Source organism: Sorghum bicolor, chromosome 2 (genome assembly GCF_000003195.3).
Source record: "Sorghum bicolor cultivar BTx623 chromosome 2, Sorghum_bicolor_NCBIv3, whole genome shotgun sequence".
NCBI lineage: Eukaryota > Viridiplantae > Streptophyta > Magnoliopsida > Poales > Poaceae > Sorghum > Sorghum bicolor.
The window spans coordinates 70,289,245-70,315,366 of record NC_012871.2 but is presented as its reverse complement, the minus strand read 5'-3'; the positions used below and the strand labels follow the sequence as shown (position 1 = coordinate 70,315,366).

At 40.5% G+C, this 26,122-nt stretch overlaps 3 protein-coding genes and 1 long non-coding RNA gene across 5 annotated transcripts; 2 read left to right on the top strand and 2 right to left on the bottom strand.

Annotated features, from left to right (window-relative positions):
- Positions 57–3,874, bottom strand: LOC8056316 (mitochondrial pyruvate carrier 4). The gene is made up of 6 exons (XM_002460795.2): positions 3,550–3,874; positions 1,793–1,908; positions 1,297–1,395; positions 1,122–1,174; positions 558–631; positions 57–465 (listed from the first exon to the last, which is right to left on the bottom strand). Exons 2-6 carry the CDS (start codon positions 1,842–1,844, stop codon positions 414–416), a joined length of 330 nt encoding a protein of 109 aa, XP_002460840.1. The 5' UTR covers positions 1,845–1,908; positions 3,550–3,874; the 3' UTR covers positions 57–413.
- On the top strand, positions 7,002–10,020 carry LOC8056315 (G-type lectin S-receptor-like serine/threonine-protein kinase At2g19130). The gene has a single exon (XM_002462960.2). It carries the CDS (start codon positions 7,273–7,275, stop codon positions 9,745–9,747), a length of 2,475 nt encoding a protein of 824 aa, XP_002463005.1. The 5' UTR covers positions 7,002–7,272; the 3' UTR covers positions 9,748–10,020.
- LOC110432837 lies at positions 11,106–15,587 on the bottom strand. 2 transcript variants are annotated; one of them, XR_002450109.1, is made up of 3 exons: positions 15,264–15,587; positions 15,160–15,191; positions 11,106–11,506 (listed from the first exon to the last, which is right to left on the bottom strand). It is a non-coding gene; the product is annotated as an uncharacterized LOC110432837 (long non-coding RNA). The 2 variants fall into 2 exon arrangements; XR_002450108.1 differs by lacking the exon at positions 11,106–11,506 and having other exon boundaries at positions 15,010–15,191; positions 15,264–15,583.
- On the top strand, positions 16,655–20,095 carry LOC8056313. The gene is made up of 2 exons (XM_002462958.2): positions 16,655–17,971; positions 19,646–20,095. Exon 1 carries the CDS (start codon positions 16,750–16,752, stop codon positions 17,965–17,967), a length of 1,218 nt encoding a protein of 405 aa, XP_002463003.2. The 5' UTR covers positions 16,655–16,749; the 3' UTR covers positions 17,968–17,971; positions 19,646–20,095.

Sequence of the window (26,122 nt, the reverse complement as noted above, 5' to 3'; positions counted from 1 at the left end):
GTCTAGCTTATGCATGTTCATGACAATAAGGAGTAGCTCCAGATGGGAAATGGACAGAGATGCATCACGATGTGTTGCAAGAGTTGGCTCGGCGAAAAACCAAGTGTTCCAAAATGTGGATTGGCTTGAACAACATGTAAAGAAACAGAGAAAGCTTAGAGCATTATTTCTTGTATCTGCATTATGTGTATGGAAGATTATTACTATGGTTCCTTCCTACTACCTTCTTGGTTGAAATTTTGCACCGTTCATGAATGCAAAGGGAACAGGGAAGTAAGGAACGGGTTCCTATATTTGATAAAATGACATCTAAAATCCATAATGAATTGGGACTGACTCCAATCTGTATGGTCCTCCCCTCAATCGATCATTCTTGTTTGTCGTCATCATCCTTCGTGCAATGCAGTGCGTCATCATCCTTCGTGCGACGCGGCGGTTTCCTTCTCATCAGAAAAGTAGTCTTGCCTGCAAAGGCAGCCAACATGAATCATTGCTTGTCTTACTCGTCATGAGTTTGAACAGTAAAAGAGGAGACACGGCTTGGTTTCATAGCAAACCTTATTTTGCGTGAAAGCTGATACAAGCCTGTACTGGCCATTGCAACATTAACACTGAACAGGTTCCAGTTTTTCTGCAATTTCATAAGATTATGAAGCAAGATGAGCAACAAAGAAAGGAACCAACATGGCAACTTCTTATAATCAAAACCCAGTTAACCTTACAGAAGTATGATTGCTCATAAAATCCAGGATGGCTTACTGATTATTAAAGGAGGCAGACAAAGAATTAGTACAATGCAACTATTTTCAACTTTCTGTTCATTACTGTAAGCTATTTGTCCTTTTCTGACATGAAGACTGCATAGTTAGGGGGAACAGGAGAGCTAGAGAAAGTAGATACAATTAGCATCTTTGCATCAACAGAATAGTTCACTGATGATTAGAAAAGTACAATATGATTACATTGCTAGAAGAATTATATAACTAAATCGATGCCACTGCAGTAAGAAAGGTGTAGGTTTAAAAGCTGATTTTTTTCAAAGAAGATATACTCTACATCGCTTCACAGGTTTCAGAGCAGAACAGTCACAAAGGATTGTGCATTTACACAAGAGGGCTTACTGGTGTGATAACCAAGCTGTAGCGTGACCAAATGATCCCAGTGCAAGCCACAGCTATAAGCAATACAACAAAATAAGGATACTAACATCGCATGAGGAAAAAGTAGTGGTCTTGTAATTCCACTATCCGAAAGTCAAGAAAAAAAAGATGAATCAATAGGAAAGGTTATACATACCAACTTGCTGAGGATAGGATATCTTTTCAGGTGGTTTTGCAAAGTCTGCAACATTGGCGATGCTGATACCCCATTTAAATGTAGGAGCCCAGAAATGAACTGCAGTAGGGAAGCTTTGATTGAAGTCACAGGAGATGCAAAAGCATAGCTAGTCAAATGCAGCATCTGATATATGCATCCCATTCCTAGTAAGGAACTGCAAATTATATAGGCTGCATAAATTGTTCCATGGTTTACATCAAATGCGCACTTTCTTCAGTCCAGACTAGTATAAGGATAAATTCAAGATTCAGTAACTAATAATGCATTTAAGGAATGCCAAGAAATATATATAAGCTAGCTTGAAGTCTAGAACAATAATTATATAGTCTGTAAGTGTGTGTAATGAGAGCAAAGCAGACAGCCACAATCAGAAACGACGAAATAAGATTAAGGAAATATAAATGCAATTGATCATGGATACAAAAGAAAAGCAAAAGATGAGAATATAATTAACTGGTTTTGGGGCCAGCAGGATGGTTCCAAAGGGCCTGGAGCTTTGAAGCCATTTAAAATAGCTCACACTTTTCTGTCCTTTTGAACGACCTGTTTACACTAGCTCCTAGTGTACCCCTACACACATAAAAAGAAAACCATCGTTGCCACCTTCAATATTTCAGAAATGCCATAACTATAGGGGGTGCGTATAAATTTCTAAAGAGACCATTTAAGCACAGGGCATAAACGGCCCCAAGAAGAATATGGTGGCACAACTTGAACATCCTACCATATCATATGGACAAACCATCAGGACAAGGTGATCACGAGTCCATAACACAGCCCATGAAAAAAATATCATATTCAACCACAAACTCAGGACACGATCAACTCTACGTTATAATGTTTTTTTTTAATCACTGATAACTATATTGGTTTATGTAACTGGAATAGGCACAAAGACAATAGATTGATTGTAGAAGATATGATACACATATATAGGCAAGGATGACCTAGGGTTTATAGAAATAGAACCAATCAACGGTGAACTTTACCTATTAGAGATAAATCTATCTATCATAGCCATATAGGGTGTATGGGCCCAATAGGGGCGATAGGCCCAGAAGGAGAGCACCAGGCAACAGTGCAGGGGCTGCCACACCCTTATCTCTAACAGTTTAGATTCATTTTGATATAGGTTTGCAAATAAATTCAATTGAGAAAATGAAATAAGTGCTGCCAATATGTAATTGGAGAGCTCCATTTAGAACAAAACCTGTATAAATGGGACTGGTAAATGAATTTTTATTATTTCTGGGAACATCAACATTAGTAAAATGGCATACAAGATCAGAACTCTAGGAAGAAAACATTAAAAGGCTGATTCCAAGACTACGGATCAAATATATCCTGCAGGTTGTTCAACTAGCAATCAGAACCTCAGCATAATTGTTGTTTCTTTCCTCAATAAAGATGGCCTTCTTGCTTGACATTCTAATTGAAATACCATGAAAACAGGTATATATATTTCTGAAGAGGCCATTTAAGTATAGGTTTGAACAAACTAGAGCAGAATATGCTAGCCAGTACTGCTAACACAACAAATTGGATAAACGATTAGGACAACTGGACAAGGAGATGAAATTCTTGCACAACAGAGTATGGATATACCAGGAATTTAGGATACAGGAACCCATATAATTTTTGCAGTACAAAAGCCCTATATCAGAATAGAATATACCAAAATTCTTTTCCAAGAGGAAATAGTATACTCATCAATCACCATGAACATCAAATACAATAAACTCTAATTTATACATAACAACTGGAACCCCCTCGAATGGATGGTAGCTATGTGATTGAGAATCATTCTTATATAGGAGCATGTTACGTAAGTACAATTTAATTGCTGAAACAGAAAACAAGATATACACTGCCAACACGTAGTTGGAGTATTCCAGCTAGAAGAGACAGCTAAATGAGTTCTCACTTCCCACTGTCACATCAACATGAAAATATCAGGACTATTGACATATGCAGGAAGGGGTGGAAATGACAAGATTTGTTCCATGTACGTAACTCAACAAGGTGCATCAAATATATTCGAGCCTTGGTACTATTGTTGTTCTTTTCTTAACAGGAGCGTTTTACCATTTCAATCGAAATAGCCCTAAAACAATTCAGAGACAATCCAAACGTTCCAAGAACCGCGCAGATTTCAAAATGGGAACGAGCCCAAATGGGAAGATTAGAACGCGCGGGCGAAAAAGGAGATACCAGCGACGGGCTGAGAGGAGGCCGGTGATGCCGGCGACGAGCTAAGCGGGAGGGACGACTTCAGCGGGGCGCTTGAGGAGGGGGAGGAGTCGATCGTGAACCGTGACAGACACACGACGAGGACAGGAGACGGGTGGCTGCCGCCTGCCGGTGAATCCGGGAGCGGCGGCAGGATACGCCGGAGACGACCAGGGGCACGGGAGGGGGGAGGGCAGGTAGGTAAAAGCTGGGGGAGGAGAACAGACCAACGGGTTGGGCCGGGGACCATAGGCTCGCGACAACACGTTCAGCATCAGTCGTATTCAGGCCTGCTTGGCACGGCTCTGCCTCCCGAGTCATGCTACACATTCTGGTCCTTATTATTTGAACACTCTCGTATCTTAATCTACGCAAGTAGAGATGGATTGGAATATAAATTAGTTTAAATTTTCCCATCCATAATACACATGCAAGACGCCTATTTTTTGCATATGGATATACTCACTTTTACGAGAACACGCACACTACTTTATCTGTACGAGTATCTTTAAAATACTAACCCAATAAATCTCGTTAATTAAGAATGTCACCAAAGGTGTTTCACTGACAACGGATATTTAGCCTACGGGAAATAGTAGCATTGTTGAAATAAATCAGGAAAAATATAAGTACCTGTGTCGTTATGTTAAGTCAAAAATTTAAACCTGAGGCCTTGTTTAGTTTGCAAAAATTTTGGTTTTCATATACTGTAGCACTTTTGTTTTTATTTAACAAACATTGTCCAATCATAAAATAACTAGCCTCAAAAGATTCATTTCACAAATTATAGGTAAACTGTGCAATTAGTTTTTATTTTTGTCTATATTTAATGCTTCATGCATACGACTAAAGATTCGATGTGACGAGAAAATCTTAAAATTTTTTGCGAATTAAACAAGGCCTGAGTAGATAGATTCTACCACAGGAAATCTGAGTATCTGACTAGTATTGTTACCGTATTGTGAACTACCATTCACCAAGGAGCAATGGAAATCTCTTAGCCTTAACTAAAGCCCATGTGCAGTACTAGGCTGCCAGCCCAAAGCCACAGCCCACAAGGTCCAATGTGAAAGTAACGGTTCGTCTCTCTGCACCAGGCCCATCTGGAGGAGACGACGGCCCAGAACCAGGCCGATCCTTATCAATTCAGGTTCCTTTCATCGTGGAATGCACAGACTTGGGCCTTGTTTAGTTCCTCCCTAAAACCCGAACTCACATCGAATGTTGGATACATGCATAAAATATTAAATATTGACGAAAATAAAAACTAATTACACAGTTTATCTGTAATTTGCGAGACAAATCTTTTAAGCCTAGTTAGTATATAATTGGACAATATTTATCACATATAAACGAAAGTGCTACAGTGTCCATTTTCCAAAAAAAATTGGAACTAAACAAGACCTGACCTTGTTTAGTTCACCCCAAAAACCAAAAACTTTTCAAGATTCTCCATCACATCAAATCTTGCGTCATATGCATGAAGGATTAAATATAGATGAAAATAAAAACTAATTACACAGTTTGTCTATAAATCATGAGACGAATCTTTTAAGCCTAGTTACTCCATGATTGAATAATGTTTGTCAAATAAAAATGAAAGTGCTACAATATTAAAATCCAAAAACTTTTTCATCTAAACAAGGTCTTGGTCACCTCTTCAAGTCTTCAGTCTCCCTGTGAATGCCTGATTGCAAAGGGCAAGGCAGACCTGTCCAGCTGTCCTCATCCCTAGTGGATTTTCAGCGATTAAGTACTGTACTCGTTTTGAATAAGGTTTGGATCAAACATTAAAAATATAAATCATTAATAAATTTTAAATTGTTGAGTTTATAAATGTGAAAATTATATGAATAGTCTTGAAAAATACTTTTATAAAATTATACATATATCATTTTTTCTAAATACTTTTATAACAATAAGAGGTTAAATTATATTTTAAAGAACGTATCGTCGTTTTAAACGACTTCTAAATCCTAACCAATGCCAGGTCTCCCCCAAAACTAAGAGCATCCACAATAGTACTAGCTATGTAGCTAGCTTACATAGAGTTAAGATATAAAAACAAAAACTATTTTATACATTCTTATTTTATTTATGTATTATTAGATCCACATATTTCTCTTTCAGATTCTTAAACTACATAAGGGCTTGTTTAGATCGGAGATGAAAAATTTTTAGGTGTCACATCAGATGTGTCGGAAGGATGTCGGGAGGAGTTTTTCGAAATTAATAAAAAAACAAATTACATAGCTCGTCTGAAAACTGCAAGATAAATCTATTAAGCATAATTAATCTATTATTAGCATATGTGGGTTACTGTAGCACTTAAGGCTAATCATAGACTAACTAGGCTTAAAAGATTCGTCTCGTGATTTTTAACTAAACTGTGTAATTAGTTTATATCTATATTTAATGTTCTATGTATGTGTTCAAAGATTTGATGTGATGGATGTAAATTTTTTAGGTGGGAAACTAAACAGAGCCTAAGAATGCTCAAATAGTTAGCTGTTGTCTTTTCTTAAAAAAAATAGTTAGCTCTTGGAGACGTCTTGTTGGTCTAGAATTGAATGCACGAAAAGACTCCTCCCAGAGAACATGCTTTTGACAGGCAAATTAAGGAGGATTGCGACCAGACTGTCAATAATCGCCAAACTCGTTGGGCCCGCGAAATAATCTCATCTCTGTACATGTATTCCTGTACCACCAAATATCTCCTCGGTTGAAGGGCAAAAGAGACCAGACCACGGCCAAAAACTAAAACGTAACACATTCGTCGGCGCCTCAGTCTCACAAACAGCATCTCTTTAATCGATGACAATGCACGACACCGGTATCATGTGACAAATGACAGCATTAGCATTGTACAGAGACAGGCACCCAAAGCCCTGGTACCGGTAGTCCGGTACTCACCGTGTTCTTTGGGCTCGTCCGACCGTGCCATTCTAGACGACCTCATCAGAGAAAGCAGGAAGACAGTTACACCAAGATTGTTCAACAGTAAGGAGGTGACCAGATCAAATATTGACTAATCAGCCGTGAGCACCTGACCTAGCAAAGTATTAGCAGGACACGATGACGAAGTCCTGAAGGATTGGCCGCGAACGACCGTGCCGTTAAACTAGTCCAAGTCAACCCTGCGCTCTGGCTCTTCAGCCACCCGCCAGCCGCAACAAATCAGCAACACGTCCTCTTCTCTGGCTTCACACCATTCGCTCTCAAATTCTTTCCTAAAAAACAATTTCAACCAACGGTCAGCATCACATAACAGATATTAGCGTTTCTGTTCACAGGTATGAATCAAGAAAAAAAATACTATAATAAAAATAATGTGTGCCGTGTTCCACAGCACAACAAAACCTGCAAAAATCAATTAAAATGACCGGTGAGTTTTCAGCAGATAAAAATCCAAGAACACCTTTCTTCTTACCTATAATTCATCTCCTTGTGTAATCATTTTCAGCGCAAGATTGGAATTATGTTAATCGATCTTTCCACAATAGAAGGGCATTGGGTGTGTACCTGTCAAAAAGCATAGCACCAGGTCAAATACGGCACCTTTTGTCATTAGTCCATGAAGTGGAGCCTTGCTGTCCATCAAAACCTCTGTATCCAACTACCACCACCGCAACCAATTTACTCCAGAAGTCCAAACTCCTCTCCCCCCAGAATCCCAGCCCTGGCTGCTCCACCGAGCTCCCATCCATGGCTCCTGCCTTCTTCCTTCTACCGCTCCTACTCGGCCAGATCCTTCTCTGTGCCGCCGTCGACAGCATCAACTCCTCCACACCCTTGTCCGGCGCGCAGAAGATTGTGTCTAAGGGCAACAAGTTCACCTTGGGCTTCTACACCCCACCCCAAGGTACCACCACCTCCTCCAATCCCAGCAACTACTACATCGCCATATGGTACAGCAACATACAACTGCAGACGACGGTGTGGATGGCCAACCCCGATGTGCCGGTGGCTGACCCAACCACTGCCGCCTTGACCATCGGCAGTGACGGCAATCTCGTCCTCCAATCCCAGAATCGCCTGCTGTGGTCGACGAACGTAAGTATTAGCTCCAATTCCACCGTCGCTGTTCTCCAGGACATCGGTAGCCTCGACCTCATAGATGCCACCAATTCATCCATGGTTTACTGGCGAAGCATAGATCATCCCACAAACACTTGGCTTCCTGGGGGCAAGCTTGGACTGAACAAGACCACTGGTGTGAGCCAGCGGCTTGTTCCATGGAGTAACACTGCCAACCCCTTACCTGGGCCGTTCTCACTGGAGTTGGATCCAAGAGGCACGACACAATACTTCATTCAGTGGAATGATTCCATAACATACTGGACCAGTGGTCCTTGGAATGGAAACATCTTTAGCCTTGTGCCAGAGATGACCTCTGGTTACAACTATAACTTCCAGTTCATCAATAATGTCACCGAGAGCTACTTCATCTACTCAATGAAGGACAACAACATCATCTCGAGGTTCATCATCGATGTGGATGGGCAGATCAAGCAGCTGACATGGGTGCCTGCCTCCCAGTCATGGATCTTGTTCTGGTCCCAGCCAAGGACACAGTGTGAGGTGTACGCACTTTGCGGGGCCTATGGTAGCTGCAACCTCAATGCACTGCCATTCTGCAACTGCATCAGGGGGTTCAGCCAGAAGGTTCAGAGTGATTGGGACCTCCAGGATTACAGTGGCGGGTGCCAAAGGAGAGTACCACTGCAGTGCCAGACCAATTCGAGCTCTGCACAGGCTCAGCCTGATAAGTTCTATACCATGGAAAGTGTGAGGCTACCTGATAATGCTCAGACTACTGTGGCGGCGAGCTCTCAAGACTGTCAAGTGACTTGTCTGAACAATTGCTCTTGTAATGCATATACTTATAACAGTAGTGGCTGCTTTGTTTGGCATGGGGATCTGATTAACCTTCAGGATCAATACAGCGGAAATGGAGGAGGCACACTCTTCCTCAGGCTTGCAGCTTCTGAACTGCCAGACTCCAAAAAGAGCAACACAGTGACCATTGGTGCAGTTGTTGGTGGAGTTGCTGCAGTTTTAATATTGCTTTCTATTGTGTCCTACTTCTTGTTTCAGAAATACCGCCGAGAAAGAACTCTCAGGATATCCAAGACTGCTGGGGGCACAATGATCGCCTTTAGGTATAGTGATCTGCAGCATGTCACTAACAACTTCTCGGAGAGGCTGGGTGGAGGTGCCTTTGGCTCAGTGTTCAAAGGGAAGCTCCCAGATTCAGCAGCCATTGCTGTGAAGAGGCTCGATGGAGTTCAGCAAGGGGAGAAGCAATTTCGTGCTGAGGTGAGCACCATTGGCACAATACAGCATGTTAATTTGGTCCGCCTCCTTGGATTTTGCTCAGAAGGATCACGGAGGCTGCTTGTGTATGAGTTCATGCCAAAGGGCTCCCTGGACCTGCAGCTATTCTCTGGTGAGACAACAACACTGAGCTGGGCTACCAGGTACCAAATAGCACTTGGAACAGCAAGGGGCTTAAATTACCTGCATGAAAAATGTAGGGATTGCATTATACACTGTGATGTCAAGCCAGAAAACATACTCTTGGATGAGTCCTTTGTGCCTAAAGTGGCTGATTTTGGTCTAGCGAAGCTCTTGGGCAGAGAGTTCAGCCGTGTATTGACAACAATGAGAGGAACAAGGGGCTACCTTGCACCTGAATGGATCAGTGGTGTGGCAATAACAGCAAAGGCAGATGTCTTTAGCTATGGCATGATGCTCTTCGAACTCATATCAGGCAAGAGAAATGCTGGTCACGGAGAACAGCATGGATCCACCTTTTTCCCAACCTTGGCTGCAAGCAAGCTTCATGAAGGAGATGTGCGGACCTTGTTGGACCCCAAGCTGAATGGAGATGCAAATGTTGATGAACTCACAAGAGCTTGTAAGGTTGCCTGTTGGTGCATCCAAGATGACGAAACTGCTAGACCTACGACTGGTCAGATTGTTCAAATCCTCGAGGGATTCCTTGACGTTAACATGCCTCCTGTTCCAAGGTCATTGAAAGTTCTTGGCGAAAGCCCTGATGTTATAAACTTCTTTTCAGATATATCTTCAAGTCAGACTTCCCAGACACAGAACAGCACGACAACTTCCCAGACGCGCAGTGCTACTTCAGGCAGTTCACACCCCCAAAGTCCATAAATCAAATAACCTGGAATTTGTTAGGGCAATAGTTGAAGAGTATGAGTAAAGCTGTACATGATTAGAACCTAATATGCTCAGCTTTTGTATCACGCTATGCTTCAGTACTGTAAATTTAGTGCAGAATGTCAACCGATACAAGAAAGGTACTACTGTTGCATTTACATTACACATGCAAGATCCCCCATTTTCTCTTACTAAATGTAAAATATCAAGTTGCGTTCACTTTTCACCGTCTACTGGAATCTGAATATAGGTGCTTTTGTTATGTTTGGAAGCTACACTTATGTTTTGACTAATTGCTTCTAAAAAAGTTTAGGGTGTGCACATCCTTCTTTCGTGAGTGAGGCTGAGATTGCTTTCAAAAATAAAAATACAATACTAGAAAAAAGCAAGTAACCCCCAAAAATTTATGTGCACATCAATTTGTGTTACTATTTCCTTGCACATAAGAAAACTTAAGCATCTCAATCAATCAACTTCGATGAGATAGCCAGCTAAGTGAGCAAAAAAAAAAAAAAAAAAAAAGAAGAAGAAGACTACATCTGTAACTTGGATATGTATCTGTTAACTGAAGATTTTCTATTTCCAACAGGGGCTGAATAGTCATAGCTTGTCATCATTATAAAATAGGGTGGTGTCCATAAATGACAAAATCACTCTTGCACTACTCACAATGGTTCCGGTGTTACTATGCTAATGCTTTAAAGTATTGCTCATCGAGTAGTTTCAAGATGTATGTAGAGTCATGGGATCATTCAGAGAGTGATGAAGATTTGGTCAAGTTATTCTGGACTTCAGATCAAGAGCTAGTAGGTTGTAGGCATGGAACAATGAGAGAAACACCCAAAACCCTTTTCTGAATACAGCGGTGGACACAGCAAACCACTGCTTCCAAGATCTCTTAGACATTGGTAAAGAACATACTTAAAGAAAACTTCCTTGAGTTTGACAGACAATGGTTTCCCACTATCTCTAACTATCGATACCATAGGGAACATGACTAAAAATATTAGGAGATATGGTACAAAGCAGTTTCTACTCAACTAAATAAACAAGGAACTAGTTACTGATTAATTATCTTATCCATGATTACGGTTATGCACACTTCAGATTTTTAGCTTTTCCACTAACTAATTAGATGGGGGTACCCAAAGATATGATACGTAATTAGAAGTTTAATGCATTAAGAATCCCATGTGACTCCATCCAATAAAGTCGTAGTAGCATAATAAGTGAAAGACCATCACTGAAATGACAGTCCCATGTATCTAATAACATTAACAGGCTCCTTGTTTATACTAATCACGTTGGTACTATTAACTGATGATCTTCTAGCTTATTGGAGGCATAGAAAATATTGCAACTTAAAGGAAGATATACTACTATCTGATCAGGTATGGCAGTCACACCTTACATTAGTCAGATTACAAAAACATACTTTTTTTATTAAAAAAAAGGTGAACTCGTCACTTTTACCAATGTGCATAACACATCATAGTTGGAAAGGAAATGCTATTTTCACCAAAATAAAATAACTACACAGCGAGTGACATCAAAGCACACTTTGCTTCTCCAGCGTATCCTGATGCATAAACCTCTTGAACACCAGACATCCACCACTTTTGTACAAAGTGATGGCTTTCCCCAGAAAGACACATCCTTCCTTTGCTTTTTCCCATTTTCTTCATCTTTGCACAATTACATTTTGGCGCGACTGGTACAATCTCCAGGACCCAACCTCTTTCGGATGATATAACTGTAGTGTCAAAATAAGAGAGTTTTGAGCTGGGATTCTTTCTCCAGGTAATAACGGAAACTTTTATGCTGGTATCTGGTTCAGAACTAAATCAAAGTGTTATGGAATGGCTACAGATAGATGGATTAGTAAAGAGACCCCAGATAGCCACCTTTCCTCGGGGACTATCTAGTATTCTTCTTGCTTGTCTCTAACTGATACATGATGGTCCCTTTTATAGAGAACAACTTACTTGACCCCTAAGTAATATCCTAACTGAATCAATCTATTTTATTCCTTTCCTAACAAACCAAAGCAATCTAATCTAATCAGATCTAGTACTGTTCACAGTACCGCGTGGGCCCCTGGACCGGCTCCACTTGCCATATCACTAAGATGACTATTGTTTGGGTGGCCATTTGGGATATAGCTGTCTCAAATGCTTCATTTCCAGAACTTACAATATCTATGGATGGAAATCTAGTCCTCAACTCTCTAGGAGCACCCATATGGTCATGAAATAGCACAAGGAAGCTCAGCAGATCTACCATTGTAGTTTCCTTGATACTGGAAATCTTATCCTGAGAGATCAATACAACTCTTCTGATATTTTCTGGCAAAGCTTTGATCATCCAGTAGACACGGTAGTGAACGGAGAGGCCCTTTCTCCTTTCATGCAGATCTAATCACAATGAGCCAATATGTCTCAATATGGAATCACTCAGAAGTTTACTGGCAATCTGGGAACTGGACAGGCATCCATCCCGGGAATGCCAGTAAGAGTGACTACAGATATGATTTCATTAACAACAGTCGCGATCTTAAGTTTAGGTGGGCCATGAAGAATGTGTCAATAATCAAAAGAATAATTCTAAGCATTGATGGTCAACTACAACATCAAACATGGTCCAATGATTCAGAGGAATGGGTATTAGAATGGTATTTTCCTGCAGCTCTATGTGATGTATATTCTGTTTGTGGGCGTTGTGGAGTCTGCAGGACAGGTTCTGATAAACAATGCTTCTGCTTGCCAGGTTTTAGACCAGCTTCCTCAAGAAGTTGGGATCTTCGAGCATGGAATCAAGTATGTTTCACGGAAACAAATACCAATGTGCTGACTCAAATAAATCAACTGACATAAAAGAGGAAGATTCATTTTTCAAGATCACCAACATCAAATTTTCACGGAACCCAGTAAAACTAAAAGTCCAAAGCATAAGCAACTCCAACAGTTTGCTAAAATTACTTGGCATCCTAGGATTTTCGCCAAAACCACAAAAAACAGCCTCCAACAGGTTGGCAAAACTACTTGACAATTTTGTGAGCTTGGCAAAATTCTCTCTTCACTTAGAGCATCCCCAACCGTTTTACATAATTGGTTTGGCAAATGAGGGAGTTTGCCAAGTCTAAAAAAAATATGGCAAAGGTGAAAAGAGGCAATCTCCAATGGTTTGGCATTAATCACTTCGCGCCAATTTTCCAATGCCAAGTGTGAACAAGTTTGGCATATATGCCAATCCTTCCTCTCTTTTTGCCAAGTTAACAAAATTGCAAAGTCTAAATGCCAAACCGTTGGATAAGTGTTTTTAAGACTTTTTTGCAAATACATGAATGCAAAGCTTATTTGCAAAACGGTTGGGGATGCTCTTAGCAAATATGCCAAGTCCTCCATCGCTTGGCATCACGTGTATCTCAATTTGCCAACTAGTTTTGCCAACTTGTTGGAGGCTTAATTTTGTGATTTTGGCAAAAATCATAAGATGCCAAGTTCTTTTGCCAAGCCAAAATAACAAACTGTTGGAGAAGGCCTCTTTTTTCACTTGGCATTTGGTTTTGAGACTTGGCAAAACTATAAATTTGCCAAGTGAGTTTTAGCAAACTGTTGGAGTTGCTCTAATATGCAGATATATATGCCTGAGCCTTGCATTGCATATGCGCACAAACAAGAGTGCAATATCTGGAATAGTGAACTGTGGGGTTTCAAACAATTATACAATGGTAATAATGATGGTCTAGATATTTATATATGTCTTGCAGCATCTGATCCTCTAATTCAAGATAGTGAAAAGAAGGCACACCGTGTGAGGCTTATTGTGTTGATTGCAGTGCTGGGTAGTATATTTTACAGCACTATGTGGTCTCAGCATAGATGTTTCAAAATACTTATCAGCACTACTTTTCAGCCATGTAATAGTATTTTTCTCTCACAATAAATCAGCATCAGCATTGGCATCATCCTTTTTTTCAGCCAGCCGAACAGGGCCGATAAAAAAGACTTTCTCATAATGACTCTATCATCGTCTATGGTTATTCTTTTTTTACAGCACTGCACAGATAATCTGGGACAACATAGATTTGATTCAGTGTTCAAAGGATAGCTCCCAGATTCCAAACTAATAGCTGTCAAGAAGCTTCAAGGCATGAAAAAACGGAGAAAACAATTTTCACACAGAGATGAGGGCTTTAGGGAAAATTTACCATAATAATCTAGTCCACCTCAGTGGGTTCTGCTTGAGAGGAGACGAAAGTCTGTTGGTGTATGACTTTATGGTGAATGAATCTATAGATGCTCATCTTTTCAATGATGAGAAGATATTGTATTGGAACACAAGATTCCTAGTTTAGGTGTTGCAAAGGAATTACTTTATCACCATGATGAATGCTAGGAGTGCATCATACATTTGTGGCATAAAGCCTGAAAATGTACTTCTTGATGCAGACTTCAGTCCAAAACTGGCTGACTTTGGTAGTTTGGTTTCGGAAAGTTTATGGATCGACAATTTAGCAGGGCCTTGACAACTATGAGAGGTAACAGGCGTGTATGTCTACCTAGTTTCTTGGTTGTGTTGGTGTGGTGTGTTTTGTAAGGGTTCTTGCCCATTTTTTCTTCTTAATATAACAGTACACGGCTCTCCTGCGTGTTCGAGAGAAAAAAAACAATATGGTATCTTGCACCAGAATGGATTGGAGGTCTTCCCATACACCAGAAGCAGATGTGTACAGCTATGGATGATGCTATTTGAGATAATGCCTGGCAGAAGGAATTCAGACTTGATGGAGAATGGAACCATAAGGTATTTGCCAGTTTGAGCCACAATAGGGATAAGTGAAGGTGACATTTATGAAATTTTGGATCACAGACTAAATAACGTGAATTTTTAAGAGCTAGAGAGACCATGCAAGGTTGCATGCTGGAGCATTCAGGACGATGAGGTTCACAGGCCAACCATGCGGCAAATACTTCAATCTTGCAGGACATTCAAGATGCCAGCGTAGCTCCAGACTGGTATTTCTAAAACAACTTCTGGAGGGAGAATTCATTAACTCATAATCCTGCAAATTAGCTATAGCATTCGTAGTAAAACCCCATTGCAATGTTTCAAAGTTCAAGTTGGGTGAGTACAGACTACAGAGTAATGCTCAGCAATCATTATGCTGGATTGCTCATCTACCGCAGTGTAATTAACTACGAACTTCTATTATTTGATTTTTATAATTTTGCCTTTATAGAAATTACAATCCTATAACAGACAGTTAAGCCACTGCAATTTCATTATTTCATCACAGATAAGTGTCATGACGAACAGGACATATCCGGTGGAGATTCATCCTAGTTCCAATGTGTGAAGCCATAGATTCAGAAAAGTGTAGCGCTACCGTATCTGTCCAAATACCTCTTTGCAACGAAGAACAAACAATGCGCCACCTGTTGGATGCCAAATTTATCAGCAGTCTGGAAGGATTGGAAGCGCATATTGGAAGGATATGAGAGGCAAACCTGGGATTGGAGGGAGCCAACTCGAGCGGGGTGGTTGATGGCGGAGGCAGTCACTGACTCACGGCTGCAACTTCCAGGCGACGGGTGAGCCGGCGCGAGAGAGACAGAACGGCGCGTCGGACGCACCGAGAGAGCGCCTGTGCGCCGTGGGAGGCGTGAACTCCGCAGACCGGCGGACGACATGAGGTTCGAGTGTCCGGCCGGCGGGAGGCGAGTCGAAGATGACTCCGGTCTCCGGCGAGATGATCCCCTCGCAGGGCCGCATGCCGCAGCCCGGGCCCAGGCTGCCAAGTTGGGTGACACCTTGCACTCAGGCCTTGTTTAGAGCATTTGCACTTAGACGTTGTTTAGATGTGAAAAATTTTTGGATTTCGCTATTCTAATATTTTCGTTTGTTTATACTCTCTCCGTCCCAAATTATAAGTCATTCCAAGAATCTTGGAGAGTCAAAGTTTTTTAAGTTTGACCAAATTTATATAGCAAAATAATAATATTTTTAGTACCAACCAAGTATCGTTAGATTCTTTATTAGTTATATTTTAATAGTGTACCTATTTTATGACATAAATCTTTATATTTCTCTTTATATTTTTGGTCAAACTTGAAAATGTTTTGACTCTCCAAGATTCTTGGAATGACTTATAATTTGGAACGGAGGGAGTAGTAAATATTGTCTAATTATGGACTAACTAGAATTAAAAGATTCGTCTCGCGATTTATACTGTGCAATTAGTTTTTATTTTCGTCTATATTTAATGCTTCATGCATGTGCCAAAAGATTCGATGTGATAGGGAATTTTGAAATTTTTTTGGTTTTTGGGTGAACTAAACAAGGCTTAAATGAGACTACCTAAATGTCCAGCCACCCATTTTAATACTACCTAAATTTTACTCTTAACTTCAGCAGTACTAACTAAAACTAGCTGCCCATTTTTGTCTTACTAGAGGATAACTTCTAGGTCCCACAATCAGAGCATGAATGGGAGAGAGAGGCGCGTGGGTGGGAGAGAAGATTTAGATAGTGTTCTTGACCCAATAGGAATGGGTATTGGAGAAGGAGATTTGGGTAGCCAACAAATCTCTTGAGTGGAATAGGTAGTCTGCTGGAGTAGATTTCTAGCCCTCCACTACTCAGATTGGAGATAGGTAGTCTATTTAGGTATCATACCGACTTTTTTTTTATTTTGGGTAGCGTAGCACTTTCGTTTTTATTTAAGAATTATTATTTAATCATAGATTAATTAGGTTTAAAAGATTCATCTTGCAATTTATAGGTAAACTGTACCGCAAGATTCGATGTGACGAGAAATCTTAATAATTTTTTTAGTTTTGGCGTGAACTAAACGAAACCTAAACAAGGCCTCAATTACACAAATCGAACTCATACTCCACTCTCTGTAATAACCCCCAAATCCCCATTCCTTCCAACCACCCCCAATTGCCTCACCGGCCCCCATTCCCAAAGCCTCACCGGCCCCGGCTCCCGATGGCGTCGCTGGCGGCGGCGGGTGAGGCGCTGCCCTTCAGCGACGACATCCTAGCAGAGATCTTCATCCGGCTCCCCACCCTCGAGGACTTGGGCCGCGCCTGCGCGTCCTGCCCCGCGTTCCGCCGCGTCATCACCAGCCACTCCTTCCTCCGCCGCCTCCACGCGCTCCACCCGCCGTCCTTGCTGGGCTTCCTCACCTTCTCCTCGTGGTTCCACCCCACGGAATCGTCACGCTCCTCGGCGCGCGCCGCCAGCGCCGTCGCTGAAGCTGCCGATTTCGAGTTCTCGTTCCTTCCCACCAAGACCAAGGGTTCCTGGATGGTCCGGGACGCCCTCGGCGGCCGCTTCGTCCTCGACTGCGACGACGGTGCAGGTTCTACATTCACCACCATAGCGGTTTGCGACCCCTTGTTCCGCCGCCACGTAATTCTCCCGCCACTCCCCCAAGGCTTGGCCGCGGCAGTCGAGCAGCCGCTCGAAGTGGATGATGAGCGTAGGTGCGATGTTTTCCTTGCCCCCTGCAGCGAGGAGGGGGCACAGGGAGCGCCGCAAGCGTTCAGTGTGATTTGGATGGCGCATTGCCAGACTAAGTTAGTGGCATTCATATTCTCCTCGGCAAGCTGGCAGTGGCGAGCCATTGCACCTCGCAGTTGGCGTGATCTGAACCCTGCCATGCGTCGTGTCATTAAGGAGTCCCCCTTGCAGTCGCGCAGCTATGCATATGGCTGTTTCTACTGGTGTTTGTCAGAATTCCACTCCCGCAGCAAGCTGATTATGCTAGATGTGGGCAGGATGGAGTTCTGTCCTGTCAATCATCCATTCAGCCACAGACTTGGGGAATTCGCTGTTGTGGAGTTAGGGGAAAGCAGACGGGGGATGTTCATGCTTGGTGATAATACCAGCAATGAAGGCCGTATAGTTCAACTATTTAGTGCAAGCAACCAAATTCATGGTGAGGGTGCCAGTCAGTGGGTGCTGGAGAATACAGTCAGACTGTATTGCTCTCGTAGCTTCAAAATGCTAGGTGTTGCTGATGGGAAATTACTATTGCAAGGAGCAAGTGAACATAAGTCCGAAGAAAAGTCTCTTTGTATTTCGCTGGACTTCAAGACTAGGCAGGTTCAGGGGGTTCGAGGGATTATTCACAGTGGCCACTGTCCTATGGTAGTCCGATATATTGGTTACCCACCATCACTGTCATTACCTACTATATGAAATGGTAAGCTTGCTCACATTTTATTTCTTTGTATGCACTGCTGTTTAGAGGCATTGGGGCTCTTAATGTGAAGGCATTTTAGATTTGTAATGTGTCTTGCTTTCCCATTTATTAGATATCTTATTGTAGTTACGTCAACATTGTGTCCTTTATGATTGACTTTTTATATATCCTTTCTTTTGCTTGATTGTTAGGTGGTCTGGCAGGTAATTCTTGTTTAGATAGTTTCTTTACGTGTATTTTGCTTGGTGGGTGGTGGTGTTGGAAAGCATGTGCCCCCCCCCCCTCTCTCTCTCTCTTAAACTGTGTACCTTTTCTTCTTTAAAATGTTGTTCAACAGCATTGTGCTCTAGCGATCTGTGGTTTGTTACTCCCTTCGTTCCAAATTGTAAGATGTTTTGTCTTTTCTAGATACAAAGCTTTTACTATGTATCTAGACATAATATATATCTAAGTGCATATAAAAAGCTATTTATTTAGAAAAGTCAAAACATCTTACAATTTGGAACAAAGAGAGTACTACTCCCTCTGTTTTTTAGATACCGTATTAGTTTTGTCCTAATTCAAATAATTGTATCTTTGACTATTGATTTCAAAAAAAAAAAATATAGGTTCATGACATAAGATTTATATTTTTAGGTTAATACTTCCATAATATATAATAATGTATATGTTGTGGAACTATAAGGATTTTTTGAAATAGATGGTCAAAGATAGTAATGTTTGACTTAGAACAAAGCTAATGTGACATGTAAAAACTAACTGAGGGAGTATATATAAGTTTTAGTGTTGGCACATGTTTCCACCTATAGGTTACAGTAGCTGATTCACTCTCCAACCGACTGCATAAGTAGGTACAGTTCTTTTTTTTGTACGGATTTTGTGTAGTACAACAGCAAGGTTTTGTATTTTCCATTGGGAGCAATGGTTTAAGTAGTGATGAGCTTCTGTCTTGCCTTTATCGCATTCACAAGTCCAACATGCTGTTTAAGTGCTGATTTTATACTGAACTTGTGAACTCCAACCCAAAGACAGTTTTCCCCCTTTTCTTCCCACCACTGAAGAGAAACCTGAATTTCATTACCATTTAGCAATGGCATTACAAAGAATTTTAAAAAGTCAGATCCAGCCACCTATCACACACAAACGATGCTGTCACAACTAAGCATCCAAGGCCCAATTTGTGAAGCAAACAACAAACCAAATGACTGATTAGAGCTGAAGCTCACCAAGGAGCTAAGCACTGTCGGCAGGTTAATACTATGTTTTTTTTCTTCCTATTCCACTATTGGTTGTTTAACAGTGTGAAGTTCGTGGATCTACTGCTTGGCACTTAAACTAGAGATAGGTAGTTCTTGCTTAAGAGGCGTTCTTGTGGTTAATTAGTTATTGCTCTGGTGCTGGGAAGTACATTAGTCATCTACAGTACATAATACTGGTTGGTTTGCAGCCTTGATCATCAGCGCTGTGCTCTGCAATCTTAAGATGTCGTTAGATGCCCAAAGGGCTAAGGATGAGAATCAGTTTTCATAGTGTCACACATAAATATAGCTATCATTGGATGTGTATTGTATTCCCTACTTAAACCATACTGATCTAGCAACTCACTCAATGAAAGTCAATATTCGTATTGCATCAAACAACAACCTTTTCTTATTTATTCTTCAACTTTTGCAGGGCCTAATCTGCATGTTTCAGCTCCTTTTGTGTCATGCTACTACTTGCATGCGCTACCAGTGCTAGATGGATGTCACACTAGGTTCAGTGCATGGGCAGATGGATGTCGTGCTAGACACTGCATCGACCAGTTGCTAGATATGCTTCAGTCTTTGTACTGATAAAATATGTATCAAGTTAGTGGTTTGATTAGCTTTTAGATGATGTGATGCTACTGGCATGTAATCTGGGTAGTTAAACCAGTTATCTGCACCTGAACTGATGTCTGGTGACCCTTTGGTTAGGTATTTGCAGAAACTTGGTGCTTTCATGTACGCAAGGGTCTTGTGATGTTATCATCCTTTTCCTACGTCAAATATGAATGTGCTGTGAACGTGGATGCAATTTACAATGTGGTGTATCAGAGAGGGAAAGATTGTGGATAAGTAATGTGAAGCTGGTAAAGTTCAACGGCTGTGTGCGCATGGGCTACCAGATTTTGAATGAGAGGAAGATTATGAATATGTGACAAAGCAGGTCTGGCCTGGTTAGGACTTGGCAAAGCTACTCAGGCTTGATAAATATAATGAAAAATAGTGTATAGTGAGTCATCCTTACTGCACACTCCCATGGCGAGTCCAAAAGTGTCCGGTAGAAAAGTTTTGCTGGAGCACACTGTACACGATCGTGTCCAGATCTGCCCTATTGTTTTTTTTTTTTTTTTGAGCAAGAGCCCTATTGTTGTTACAACTAATATCCTCTATACTAGATTGATTGATGTGTGGGTCGGAAGAGGCCGGAACGGACAGATCAAAGGATCGACGACTTTTCGACCCACCAGGCACAAACATACTTCGCGCTAACCGGGCCGAACGGCCTTGGCCCTTGGGCCACGTCAAAGGTTGAACCGGACTAGGCCGACATGGGCCATGCAAATGGGCTGGAGCGGGGGCGTTTTTGAAACGAAAAGGAAATCTTGAGTTGTGAGCTATGCTTCGTCTGAAGTCTGTACATCGCGTTGAAGTGTAAATAAAAGAATTAATCACAGTAAAAGTTTGGATAACGACACACGATCAGATGCATATAGCAACCTAAAAAACTAGACTTATAATTTAGGACGAAGTGGTATGAAAAAGCTTAGTGTGTAGCGCTACAAACTTGATTAGAGTTAAAAGATCTAACTTAAGGCAAAATCAAAACGAACATACTACATTTTCAAGATTTTTCATCACATCGAATCTTGCGGCACATGTATGGAACATTAAATATAGATAAAAAAAACTAATTGTATAGTTTTTTCCTCTAATTTGCGAGATGAATCCATAGTTGGACAATAATTATCAAATACTGCTCAACTCAAACGGTTAGTGCAATGAGGCAGTATGTAGGGTGTCGGGCAGTGTTCGACTCCTGGTGGCCACAATTTTTTGCGGGGGTTTTGGTTTTGCATGGACTCGTGGACGCTTGGACTGCTTTTGTGGATTGGTTTGTAGAGTTAGTTTAATCAATGTGGCTTTTATATTGGGTATCATGATTGTCTTGTTTACATTGGTAGCTCCATGATTTCATTGGATATCATACTCAGATGCCATGCTTGTCCTGTTGATTTCAAACTCTGAACTGCTCATCTTCTGGTATCGAGTGACATATCCTGATGGTTCTGAACTTGCAATGGCATGCGAAGTATCCAGGCTCCTGATTAAAATGCAGAGAAATAGAAAAACCGCGAGTTCCATTTCATCAGAAGAGTAAGGCCCATGGTTCTGTGAAATGTTTTGCTTTTAGAATGCCATGACGTGCTAGTATGCAACAAACTTTATCGTTTTGAAAACTATATTGTTAATAAAACTGTCATTTTTTTTAAAAAAAAAGTTTTATAAACTCCAATCCAGACTTCTTTTTTTTCTGAATGGTTTTGCAAATCTATGGTTTCTAAAACTGCAGTTTGTTTGGGTACGGTGTACGGAGTACTGCATCCGCATGCACGCGTACGTGGCCGAATCGTGGTCCAACCAGGAGCGAGTGGTGGATTCGAGCATCCGATCCGATGAGCTAGCTAGCGCTACAGAGCTGTGTCTTGCAGAAGGTCGCATGCCAATGGCTTTCGCGTTTCCTTCGCTGTCTCGTTCGTTCACTGCTTATTGTCTTCAGTACGTGTGTCGCATGTGTTCATTGTGATCTCTGGGGAGCTCAAAATGATGAGTGGACTTGCTTGGATTGGTTTTACGTCCCCTGTTGCTGTCGCACGAATGATGTAGCTTTGGATGACGTGCTGGGGATGATATCAGCCAAGATCCGGCCAGCTGGCGTTGCACTTACTTTTATCAAGCATCATATTGAAGGGAGCAACACTCGATCACCGAGCATCTGTAGTAGTAGTGTAGTGCTCCTAGCTAGTTGAAAGTGAAAACACTAGCATTCATTCAAGTATAATAGCAGACTATAAATGACCAAATTTACATGATAAGATAATAACATTTATGCATGATATCAACTAAGTATCATTAGATTCTTCATTAGTTATATTTTTATAATACTACTCTACTATAAGTCATGTGCTCTATTTGTGTATATCTCACATTTTAAAGAGTCAACTAATCTTAAATTTAAATATTTACAAAAAATACTTATACTCATGATATCAAATAAATATTAATCCTATTAGATTAATCACATAATATATTTTTGTAATAAACCTATTTAGAGATACAAATATTTATATTATTTTCATAAGTCTAGCTAAAAATGAGATTGGTTGGCTTTTTAATGTGATATGTGTATTAGTTTTAGGACGGAGAGAATATATGCCACCCAATCTACCATGCTAATAAGTTGATGGGGTTGTTTTGTTGAAACGAGGTTGTCAATCGTAATTGACTTTGTTTTGGTTTTACCTCACTTGTTGCTGTCGGCCGAATGATGTCCCATTGGATGACGTGCTGGAGATGATATCAGCCAACATATAACCAGCTGACGTGTTGTACTCTTATCAAGAGTCGGATTGAACAGCAACACTCAGTGAGCATCTGGTTGAGAGTGCAAACACTAGCTGCCATGTCAGCAATAACGAGTCACGTTTGGGCTAGCGTTTTACACTGAGGAGATCTATGACGCGCCGATCGACAATTTGTCAAGTTGCTAGACAGATCACATATATATACAGTGAGCCCTGGTTCTTATATGTCCAATAATGTTGGCATGTAGCTAGCGTAGAACTCTACTATATTGATTATTAATGACTCATAAGTTGCTTGGCATATAAAGTTATTAGCTCTGTTTTTTATATGGCCAATAATGTTGGCATGTAGTTAGCTAGCATAATACAACTCTATTTTAAATCACGTACCCCCGGTCTCTTTTTAAGCGTAGCTACGGTATCTATTTTGGCTAAACTTTCTTTTGTTTGACTAAGTTTGTAGAAAATATTAGCAACATTTATATTTTTAAATAAATTTATTATAAAATTAGATTCAGTGATCCATCTAATGATACTAATTATATACTATAAGTATTAATATTTTTATATATATTTGGTCAAGTTGAGTACGTTTGACTTGTCTGGAAGTAAAATGACAATTAAAAAGAAAAGGAGGAAATATTACTGTAGCATTTATTATTAGTTTCATTTCTAGCATACGTGTGAATGCATATAGTATAGAAAAGAAGAAAAGAGAAGTGTGTATGCAGTATGCCGTCTCCCTAAACCCTATGTTAAATGCAGTAAACAAATAAAACCTCCCATACGTGTGAATCTATACGTCCCAAGAACCTGGTTAGTATTAACCCTAACCCAACCCCCAGTCTGGCTTGATTGGTATGCAACACAAGACGTCCTCATGCACCGATGCCTTCCATCCACTCGGAAAAAGGGACACGGATGCACAGATGCCTAGAGTCATGGTATAGTATACATGTGCAAGCGTCTCATAATTAGCAAAACCATATAGGACATACTGTTTCTCATGTGTGAAATTAAACCCACAGAAAAAAAAAACTTGTAAGTTAAAAAGTTTACCGTATCTATTGTTCATATATGTGAACAGCAAGGACTCCATCTAATCTGTCTCACATGTGATTCATGATCATCCCAGTCGGAGAAAGGGGCCTCCATCCACTAGGAAAAAGGGACCCAGCTTTTCTGCCTTTTCTCCAAACGAAAAGCCGAGCACAAAAACTCCATGGATTCGCATTCAGCACTTCTCCACGACGGAGGAAACTTACACGTACTACTGTTCAACAGATTTGGCATCTCGCTCGAGACTCGCCATCAGCCCACCTCTGCTTTTTGAACTTTTGCGGTAGACACCACACGTCCACATGCACTTGTCAAATGGCGCGCAGACAAACCCCTCACGACCGGAAGCTCAAGACAACAGAAATGATTACGATTTATTTCTGCTCAGGTAGATGCAATTTGATTCTTGTTGTTAAATCTATATCTATATACCTAATATTTTTTGAACTAAAAAAAATATTATTACAAATAAATAATATTCTCTCAAATGTTTTTTTAAATTTCCTACAATGACCTTACGCCACTTCTTGTTGCCGCATGTGCAATGACGAATCTAGCTGAGAATATCATCGGAGTCACCTTCATTTCTTGTTTCCGCATGTGTAGTGGCGAATCTAGCCGAGAACATCATCGGAGTGAGCTTCACTACATGATATAGATTTTTTTGAACTTTAGCCGTGTTTTGCTAAATGATTTATAAATTTTATTGAGATCGATGGAACCCGATAAAGGCCCCTAAATTTGCCCATGCGTATGTGTCCCGTAGTCTCACAATCTATGCTCATACAAATTATAACAATGAATGTCCAGTAACGGTGCTGAGTCTGATTCCAAGATGCATCCAACAATGGTATGGGTATTGGAACAAATAACATGGTCGTTGAATAAATCTTTGAGATGTAAATCATTCAAGTGATCGTTTTAACCAGCAGTATGTTCCTCTGCAATGCACAAGCACATTCGCTAGATGGTATGGAGTCCAGTTCCGAGATGTGTTCAGCGACAGGATGAAGTTCGATTCCAAGACATATTGAAAACTATAATGTGATTGTTGGATAAATCTCCAAACCGCAAATCATCTATGTGACTGTGCAACAAGTTGTATATCACGTTGAAAAGCAAGGGCATGTTTGCTAGTTACTCCAAAGAATAATCAAAGTGGTTCTATAAGGATGGACATACATGAGAAGACTGTGGCCTAAAATTGCTGGATGACTAGGATATCAACTATTGAAGCTTGTAGCATGGCCTCCTCGTAGAAAAGCGTCGTGAAGCCTTGTGATGTTTGAATCCTAACTCAAGAGTTTTTCCAACTTGCTTGATGCGCAAAGCATGTTGATGTTGCTTGCTCCCCTTATGCCATATCCCTTAATGCTCCGCGAGCGACGCCACTATTCTACGAACGTTCAGCCGAAACCAAACCAGCGGTCAATTCCCGACAATCATTTTCTTTCCTTTTTTGGAAAGTGCATATGTTACTTTTTATTTTTAGACAGAACAAGAATCATTTCTATTTTTCTTTTAAGACATTCGATTCTCTTTTCACTTTCTTTTGCTAGATCACATGTTCTTTAATATTTTTTTAATTTTTTAAGGAGAATGTGCTCATAACTTATAAAACGAAATTAAAAAGCATAACTTTCATGATAAACTTAACAGTACTAACTTAGCAGTGCTTCTAGACAACATAAGTTTGAGGAATAACTCAACATTGCTAACTTAGTCGTTCTTAAAAAAGTTATACTATATAACTTATGTACATAAGTTTACTCCCACTTTTTCAAATTATAAGGCATATTGACTTTTCTAAATTGAATTTACTATGTATCTAGACACAATTATATATGTATACACATAACAAATTCAATATATGTAGAAATATCAAAACATTTTATAATTTAGAATAGAGGGAGACAAAATTTACACAATACAACTTATGTACATAAGTTACACAACTAATACACTAGTGTATATAGAAAGTTACGCAGTTATTATACACAAACAGAAGTTATACAATACAACTTAGCAGAATAGGTTAGCAACATAACTTAGCAGAATAAGTTAGCAATATAACTTATATGTTATAAGTTAATATACATAAATTACTACTAGAAAAATAAAAATCTTCGAAACATACAGAAGTGGGGTCTAGTTTTGTTCGCCTCGTCGCGTTGAACACACCGGTGTAGACGGAATTAAAAATAGATACATCATTTAAAAGTTATAGTAATTTGAAATAAATGTTTTGCTTTTTTCATGATGACGTCAAGCAGAAAGAGAAGTGGGAGGAGGGGGAAAGAGGGTGGGCGACCGGTAGTATCGTTCGCTAGATTCAAAACTAGTGAACGACCGGAAGAATGGAATTGTGCTCCGCGAGCCTCCACCTCTGCCACCCTAGTCTACCCCTCCATCCCCTTTGATGAGTTCACCATAATTTTGGAGGGGCTAGGATTCCCTTGTAGCATGTGAGACCTCTTCACCCT